Below are 9,080 nucleotides of genomic sequence, written 5' to 3' on the forward strand. Positions count from 1 at the left end.
TTCCTTCCCTCAAACATATCAAAGCCACTTTCTACTGATTTATAATGACTGCATGTGCAATATTGTTTTGTTGTAGGTCTATTGAAAGCATCCTCATTTCTATAACTTACATATCCGTCTCATATGCCTTCTTTATCGATCAACATTCTTTTATATATATATATATATATATATATATATATATATATATATATATATATATATATATATATATATATATATATATATATATAGCTATATAACAAAACTGACATAACTGTAACCATCCCAAGGTTAAGGAATGGTAAGGCGGTGTTTAATCTCTTATGGGACTTGGATAAACTAAAGCAATATAAAGCAGAAGTTATTCACCCATCATAATCATAGAAGCAAAAACAGAATTAATAGGGATTGAATGTAAAAGAGGCAAGTTGGAGCACCACTATTTCAATTTTTATAAATTGTACCCTATTATTAACTTGTATACATCAAGCATACACATAGAGAGAGAATATATCATGATTTTTAAGAATAAATGACAAGTGAAATAGTCACAAATATGGAAAAGAAATCAACAACAAAATTTAACAGAGAGCTCTTGGGCCAACACAAATTTGAAAAGCAGCCACAACGGCTTACCATATATTTCCGCAGAATATGCACAAATAGACCATTAAATTTTAGTTTACAAACAGAATTCATTACGGTGGGTATAAAGGTTTTAGTGAGATATTTTACAGGTAGGGGGGAGAAGATGCAACCCCTCTTAATGTGTAATAACAAAACAACAGGACAACAAAGCCACAGACATCTGTGCATATTATATTTATGAGTCCAACTCCAACCTCAGTATTCATATACTATTATTGAAGTGGGCCATGGGTGGTGGTGGCACCCACTGCAGGAGGTGGCGGGGTCACCATAGGTGATGGTGTCACTGTAGGTCCCGGTGCAATGGTGACATGTAACCCTCTATGTTGCCCTGCTTGTATCATGAAAGCCACATCAGCAGCTGCCGCCAGTCTTGTCAGTCTTTCCGTTTCCTATTTATTAAAATCAAAATAGGCTTGTTACCATTTTAAATACATCTACAAACTTTCTAGTGCCATTGTTGATAATGAGGTTAAAAATATGGAATTTATGTCTTTTTATAGATAAGAAATCGCAATAATTAAAGGGTTATAATACCTATGCTTGCCTACGTCGTTGCAAGATATTGATGGCCCAGGCCATGATGTAGCAAGGAAGAAGAAAACCCGCTGCTCGAAGCATAAAAAGCTATGGAGACAAAAAATTGCAATTTTTATCTTCTTGATATCAGTGGCAGTCCTTATCCAATGCATGTCAAATGCTGTACAATTTGTTGTGTTTTGTCTTGTGTTACAAAGGGGGCCCATAGTAAAGAAGAAAGTCCACTTACAGCAAAAAAGGCAGAAGCATCATCATCATCGTCATCCGCGTCTCCGATTGTGAGAGCATGCCTCAACAGCAGAAGAGCCATCAACTACAAAGAAAGTTGAAAGAATGTTAAGAGCATGCAATGGATTGAGGAAAAACACCCCCTGCATTAAGGAATGAAATTAACAAAATTTAAAGAATCATATTCCTTCAGGAATGATCTATTCCATTCCTTTTCAGAATCCACCATACTAAACACTGCCCTAGGGTCTGTTTGGATGGACATAATGTAATAACAAGGTAGTGGAATAAACAAGCTGATGGAATATGTCATTTGATGGTCATGTTTGGTTAACTTGTAGAACTGGAATATATCTTCATATGAAATTTTTATTTATATGTAAACACAATGTAATGTATATAATATTTTTTATTTATCTTCAATGGAATATACCAAGCTGGCGTAATTTAATTTTTCTTTAGTTTCCTCAAATATTTTTTAAACATTCTTTATCCAAAGAGCATTTAATTAAAAAATGAAAAAGAAACATAGGCCTACAATGAGAGCAGCTGAGCGACAAAATGAAGCTCCATTGGCACCAGTGTCCTCGTATTCATATTCAGCATCCAAAAGACTGCGTTCAGCAGCTGCCATTGCCAAAAGTCGAGGATCATTCAGGTCTATTGGAGTACCACCAATTGTCCAACTTGCACTGCAAGTAAAATCATACCACATCAACAAAATTTTCAAATCTTCTATGACTAAACAGAATGAGTGTTCCTTTATCACTTATAATGACCTAATAGAAGAAGTCGGGAAACTGAGGCTTTCACCATTGAATTTTTAACCTTTTTCACAAATCTACTATTATTTACATTTTTACTTCATTTCTGTAAGTGTGTGTGTGTGTGTGTGTCATTTTCTCAAATATGTTTTAAACCCTTAGTAATAAGTAATGACACCTGATTTAAAATTTAAAACAAAAAGACAGGGCCTAACCTATATTAATAAAAAGTAAGAAACTAAGAAGAACAGAGAGGTTTAAATGCCTGATATCAAGGACAGTGTCTTCTGACCGAGGGGGTGCAGTATAACCAGGTTCATAAGCCTGTGTAGTGTAATCATCCAATAAGACAACAACTCATCATATTATATCCAATAGCATGCAAAAAAATTTACAATAATATCTAATAATATGCAAAGAAACCAGTTGGGAAAAAAATGATGATAATTACAGAAAAGCACATCAAATGCAATAGCTATAGACTATAACCATAAGGTCTCATAAGCTTCATTTGCTTCCTCATTATCAAAGGGGTCTTTACACATCTAGTATTACATTTAAGTATTGTCCCATTAAGCCTAGTAAGTCAAAAAGAAAGAGCACCCAAGTCTCTTTCATAATCTTTTATGACAATACATCCTTTTTTCCCTCCTCCAAATATACACATACAAAAACGGATCTTGTGATCTTTTAACAAAGATCTTACTTTTAAGTGTTTACTACTGGTAAAAACACCTTTTTCCTGAAAACAACTCTTAAGTCTTAACATATGTAATATTTTTAGATAAACCTCACTATTTTTAAACTTGCCATATTTCACACACATTTGGTAAATATGTTAGAAGCTTCTAACTAAATTGCCTGGAAGAAAAGGTTGTATGAAGCGTCTAATGCAAAGTGACAAAGTTCCCCAACATTTGAAAAAATCGGGAGTATTTGAATCCTTTCAAACTTGTTGCGATTTTTTAAAAGGAGCTTCTAGATGACAGGAAGGATAGCTTCTTAACTCTAAAAAGATTTGGGTGAAATGTTAGAGAAGACCCATATGTAAGCTTAGATACCTGGTGACAGATTTCACAAATTGTGTCTCCTTTTTCATTGCACCATCGTTGAACGCATTTCCTATGAGCAAACTGCAATAAATGAGTGCTTTAGTATTCATATGTTCTACACTGCCAATAAACATACAGGAGATTATAGGTGAAAGGTGCAAAAATATGATCTTTGTCCATTAAATATACCAACTAAAAAACATCAGTGTAGAGCCTATGCAAAAAGCAATTTATTTGGCATTAAAATTAATAAAGGCCTTAAAGAATGGTAAAAAAAACCACCTTAAGGCTGCCACTACAGGCACAAGGAACCTCTAGGTTTTTTATGGTATCCTCCTCCTGGCAGATACGACATTCAATTGACTGAATAAGTGGCTCATCTTCACCGGTTGTATCATATTCTTCACCCCCCTTCATGTCAGTAACAGGAATAGATGTATGACTGCAGGAAGCATTAGGAGATAATCCTAGAGTGTCCTCATATTTTGATTTATTTGCCGCCAGTTGATCAACACACAAAACCAGGTGGTCTTCCATCTGTAAAAGCAATACCATACCCTGATTAGTAACATATATTCTCAATTTCCCACCATACAAGAAGTTTTAGCGGGTAAAACCTACCAAATGTGAGAGAAAGCAATAGACAGGAAATGCAGTACGTGATAAGAGCTCAATCAAAACTATTAGATGGTGAAAAAAATATAGGTGAGCTTAGGAAGTCTACAGTCACATTCAGGTTTTGTTAATCTAGGGTTATGAAGAAGGAACGATGAGGTTATTTCTGTGAAATTCCACATCAACGGTGACCCCATCACTAATGAAATTTGATAGACATGAAAAAGGCATGAAATTGTTAACCTTTCTGCTCTAATTCCTTCTAGATTCCCACAATCGCAAGGACCGGCTATATCGTCTAGAAGTAGTCAAAAAATCTAAAAGGGAACTGCTCAAATGTGCGAAATACATAAAAGATCGGGACAATAGAGTAAGAAAACCCTAGAAATGAGCGTGAGGGGACATTAAAAGGCATAAATTGCAATGGAAATCGATAAAGAATGAATGAAAGTGGAACAAATCTTGAATACCTCTAAACAACTATTGTGGATATGGTCGATTAGGCGGTGGTTTTTTTTTTTGTAGACAATCAGGAATGCAGTACTTGAGATGAACGAGTTCTTGAGAGAAAAAGTCGTAAGCTCGAAATTGCAAAGAGGGTGGTTGTAATTTGATTTTATGGACTTATGGATAAAATACAAAAAGTAACCCGCGATTTTGTATCTACTTTGATAAAGTCTTTAACCGTTCTTGATTTCATTAATTTCTAAGACATTTTTTTTACAATAGTTTTTCTCCACAACTATTTATGTTTTATAGGATTATATATTTTTTAAAACATAAATTATTATGTATAAACTACTTTTATATTATTTTGTTTGTCATATCATATCATATGTTTGATACCATTTTATATTTTATTAGAAAATATCCATCACAATCATTTTAATTTCCAGTTTAAATGTATATAAAAATAAGTTAAATGAAGGACAACACATGGCCTCATGGGATTGGGTCTTGGTCCTCCATCACGCGTTCCTTTTTCATTGTCTTTAGAGTAAATTATACGGATGGTCCTTATGCTTTGGAGTAATTTGCACGTTTGGTCCCTAACTAATTTTTCTAACTCGGATTGTCCCTATAGTTTGATTTTTTACGTTGTTGGTACCTCACCGACTTAAAATGACCAATATACCCTTATCTATTATTTTAATTATTTTATATTTTATTAACTCATTAAATAAATATGTAAAATAATACTAGTATTTAATAGATGGGACCTACATTTTCTCTATTATCACTACAATGGAAGTTAGAAAACCCTAAACAATCGAACACCCTTCCCCCTTCTCCTTTCTCTTCGGCGTCACCTCCTCTGTTCCACTGAAATCGGCATCACCGCCGACCAAAACCCGCAACACCGTCACTGACCACCTTTTCTGATCAGAACCTACACGACACTTCCGACAATTTATTCTGAACAAAACATTCAAGCCGTCGAGCATTGCGCCATCAATGATGTCGTCCAATTAAACCCAAGAACGCACCACCGAGTGTTCAGGGGAAAGATGGCGATTGCAAAGGGGTTAGAATCCAAAAACTGAAATCAATTCAAGCGGAATCGTGCATGATAAAGCATGTGACGACTTGCATATGTAGCGGAGGTCTCACCTTCTCTTCCACAGTTACTGCTCGGACTCACCTTCTCTGTTTGAACATTCTTAAAAAATTCGAAATCACATTGGGTTATGTTTGAAACTGCTTAATTTTATGGGTTTTAGTTCATTAGGGGTTTCCTAATTTGTAGTGTAGATTCAAAAGGTTGTTCATATGAGATTTCATATGAAATTTTGGTTCAAGGTTCCATTTGAAGCCTTAGTTCATCTGAAGTTTCTATTCCTGATTTTTTTTGTGGCTTAATGTATTGAATTGCTTTGGGTAGATGAAGATTGATAGGTTGCAGGTAACATGAATGAGTTAAGTGTTGGGAAGATCATTGACAGTATTGACGGAGAAGGAGGATGATGGTGGGGGAGGGTCGGGGTATGGGTGAGGGTGAGGGTGATGGACCCACATCTGTGAAAGTTTTATTTTACATATTTATTTAATAAACTAATAAATTAGAAAATAATTAAAATAATAGATAAGGGTATATTGGTCACTTTAAGTCGGTGAGGGACCAACAACGTAACAAAATCAAACTATAGGGACGACCTGAGTTTAAAAAATTAGTTAGGGACCGAACACGCAAATTACCCCAGAACATAGGGACCATCCGTGTAATTTACTCTTGTCTTTACAACATTAAACAGGGCATTAGGGGGAGGGGGGGGGGGTGGTTCTTCCATGACATAGTAGAAATATACTTATATTTCTTTATTGATAACAACAATGGCTTATACTACCTATAATAACAACATATTCATATCCATTATAACAAAAAGCCTATATTACATTAACATTATTAGCAATACATTTCATACATTTTTTATTGTTATTATCCTTACAAATATATAAGTACATCGCAAGTATGTGTAAAAAATTGCAAGGATGGTACCGTTAAGAGTAAAGAAGTATAAGAAATATAAGTACAATATCATTATCTGTAATAACTTCTACCTATGTTCTCATTACGAGTAACGAAATATGCATATGTTTATATTATACATATATATATATATATATATATATATATATATATGTAAGTGTATGTGTGTAGCGTCCTGATTTCCAATACAAAATTTTCATTTTTAAAACATAAATATAATGTCACAACTGGCATTTTGGGCTAGGAAGTTCTGTTCAGATGTAATCAATTCTTGTTGTATCTTGTAACTCTAAGTTTGATGTTATACATATTACTCATTCAAAAACAACTATTCGAATCAAAACTCACTCATGAAGCCCTAAACCTAATTCGATGCATTTCATACACTCAACTTTGGGTTGTAACCCTAACTTCCCGGTTCAAACATACGATTGGGCCAGGAATCATTTATTGGGCCTAATGGGCCAATAAACTCACAATTTGATTCTTTTGGGCTACGAATCCTCATTTGGGCCCTAATTGGACCCACATTCACTAAGTAATTGATTTTGGGCAATAAGACTCATCATAGGCCTTATTGGGCCGAAAACTATATCCTTTGATTATAATGGGCCGAAAACCCATTCCTTTTATCATATTGGGCCGTGAACACCAATGTGGGCCCAATGGGCCGAAAGCTTCCTTATTGGACCTTATAAATTCGGTTAATACTTAATATGAGTCCAACATCCAATTTTCTTTCCATTCCTTCTCCATTCTCGGCTTATATACATATATATATATATATATATATATATATATATATATATATATATATAAAGAGAAAATGACATTATCTAAATAACTTGACACCTCATTATTGTTTAATGGTATTCCAAGCAAATAACCCCCATATCTCTATGATTAAACCTACATGTATTACGTAATTAATCCTCTATCTTCTTTCTTCTTATTTTCGGCCGAGAGTATCCCACCATCACTCTCATTTTCTTTCCATTACAACTACACCAAAAATTCTCTCTAGAACTCCAAGAAAAATCTCATCCTTCCTCTTCAAATTTCGTGTGTGCTTGGGTGTGTGTGTTCAAAGATACTTCATCAAAGTTCATAATTCTTGGTAAGTTATTTCCATTCAAGAAGTTTAACTTCATTTTTATGTTAATCCTACCACTCATACACTCCAATTCGTTCTTCTCGCTCCTAGAACTCTCTAGGAACCGAAAATCTCATCAAAGGAGCTTGCTAGGCTGAAAACTCCTTCAAATTTCTCACCAAAATCGATACATCTCCCAAGGTGAGTTCATATCCCCTTGTTTTCGGTTTTACTATGTTTCTGGGGGGAGGATACAAGTTGCTTTTGTGTTATGTCTAAGTATTTATGCATGTATGTGTTGGGTTTTGGTATAATACAACATCCTATGGTACACATACAACCCTAAATACCTTGGATCTATGTTTTCACTAATTATACATGCAAATGGTTTCCAAGGCATTAAACCTATAACTAGCATGCATTTGACATAAACCATATAATATACTAGTTAGGGAAACATACCTTTTATGTGGCTTGAAGTCTTGATGTATTTGGCCTTAAGAGCTTAGCACCAATAGCATGAAATGCCTCAAATGGAATCACAACACACCTAGGACAAAGGTGGCTCTTGAGAGAGAATTCCATGCACCAAAACACCTCCATATTTCTCTAAGAAAAGAAGTGGTGATTTTGGCTATGGAATAACCTATTTATATGTAGGATTTCAAGGGTCATGGGTATAACCCATAATCCATACCCATGGGTTTTATGATCCATGGTTCATGTGGCCCAACTCTTTATGTATCCATACATAAACTTGGTCCAACATAGGTCATAAGCCCAACACATATAAATATAACTAATTATCATAATTAGTCCCCATAGATTTAATTAGTCTCTTTTGATCACTAAATTAATTCCAAATTAATTCTTGATCGGTACTAATTAAAACATATGATTTCATATTAATATATTATAACGTATAATATATTAATAAACCATAAATAACCTTCTCTCAAAAGTCCATCCTAACAAATTGTCCTGATGATATGCAACCCAAATGGACCATGCTACTCTCGGGTCAAGTACATACCAATAATAGTTATGGGCTTAGACATCTAATCCAACAGTCTCCCACTTGGATAAGTCTAAAACTATTATTGCAAGTACGACTTCATAACCCGACTAGCAATCGTAGCTCTTAAAGCTGTTGTCGAACTCTGAACAAATCAATGACGCGTCCATTAGATAAGGGATCATATATTCCTCCATTCTAGATATCATATGGACTGAGACATGGATTATAATCATTCTCTCTGTCCATTTTTCGTTTCCCGATTTCTGACTTATGACGACTGACTAATTGAACAAATCAAATCAGTCCTGGCCCGGCCGAGCACTTCCATTTTTCATCATCAAATCATCAAGGGGCCCACAAATATCGCTTTTATCCCGAAGGTAAAAGGAATGGATAAACTTTGACTCATATGGCTTGTTCTACTACTTGTTGAATCATACACAAAGACACGTTTTATAACATCGAGTTACCAATGCGTTTTCGTGCAATCAATGTATAACCAACTTATAGTAACAACTCATATCTCTAGGTTTGAAGAATATAAGATATTATCGTCTCATGATCACTCGTGATAAAATCCATGAAGTGATTCCAATGAGCGCGGGTTGAATCCAATACTCAGAACTTATGAGCACTCATGAGTGTTGTAGCA

At 34.7% G+C, this 9,080-nt stretch overlaps 1 protein-coding gene across 2 annotated transcripts; it reads right to left on the bottom strand.

Moving 5' to 3' along the window:
• Positions 1 to 592: 592 nt before the first annotated feature.
• LOC145057493 (uncharacterized) lies at positions 593 to 4,444 on the bottom strand. 2 transcript variants are annotated; one of them, XM_079005436.1, is made up of 8 exons: positions 4,300 to 4,444; positions 3,497 to 3,751; positions 3,224 to 3,295; positions 2,428 to 2,486; positions 1,937 to 2,090; positions 1,400 to 1,483; positions 1,168 to 1,257; positions 593 to 1,022 (listed from the first exon to the last, which is right to left on the bottom strand). In XM_079005436.1, exons 2-7 carry the CDS (start codon positions 3,749 to 3,751, stop codon positions 1,168 to 1,170), a joined length of 714 nt encoding a protein of 237 aa, XP_078861562.1. In that variant the 5' UTR covers positions 4,300 to 4,444; the 3' UTR covers positions 593 to 1,022. The 2 variants fall into 2 exon arrangements, with proteins under 2 accessions (XP_078861562.1, XP_078861500.1); XM_079005374.1 differs by lacking the exon at positions 1,168 to 1,257.
• Positions 4,445 to 9,080: the final 4,636 nt, after the last annotated feature.

Source organism: Lactuca serriola, chromosome 1 (assembly GCF_051521515.1).
Source record: "Lactuca serriola cultivar US96UC23 chromosome 1, Lser_US96UC23_V15, whole genome shotgun sequence".
Lineage (NCBI taxonomy): Eukaryota > Viridiplantae > Streptophyta > Magnoliopsida > Asterales > Asteraceae > Lactuca > Lactuca serriola.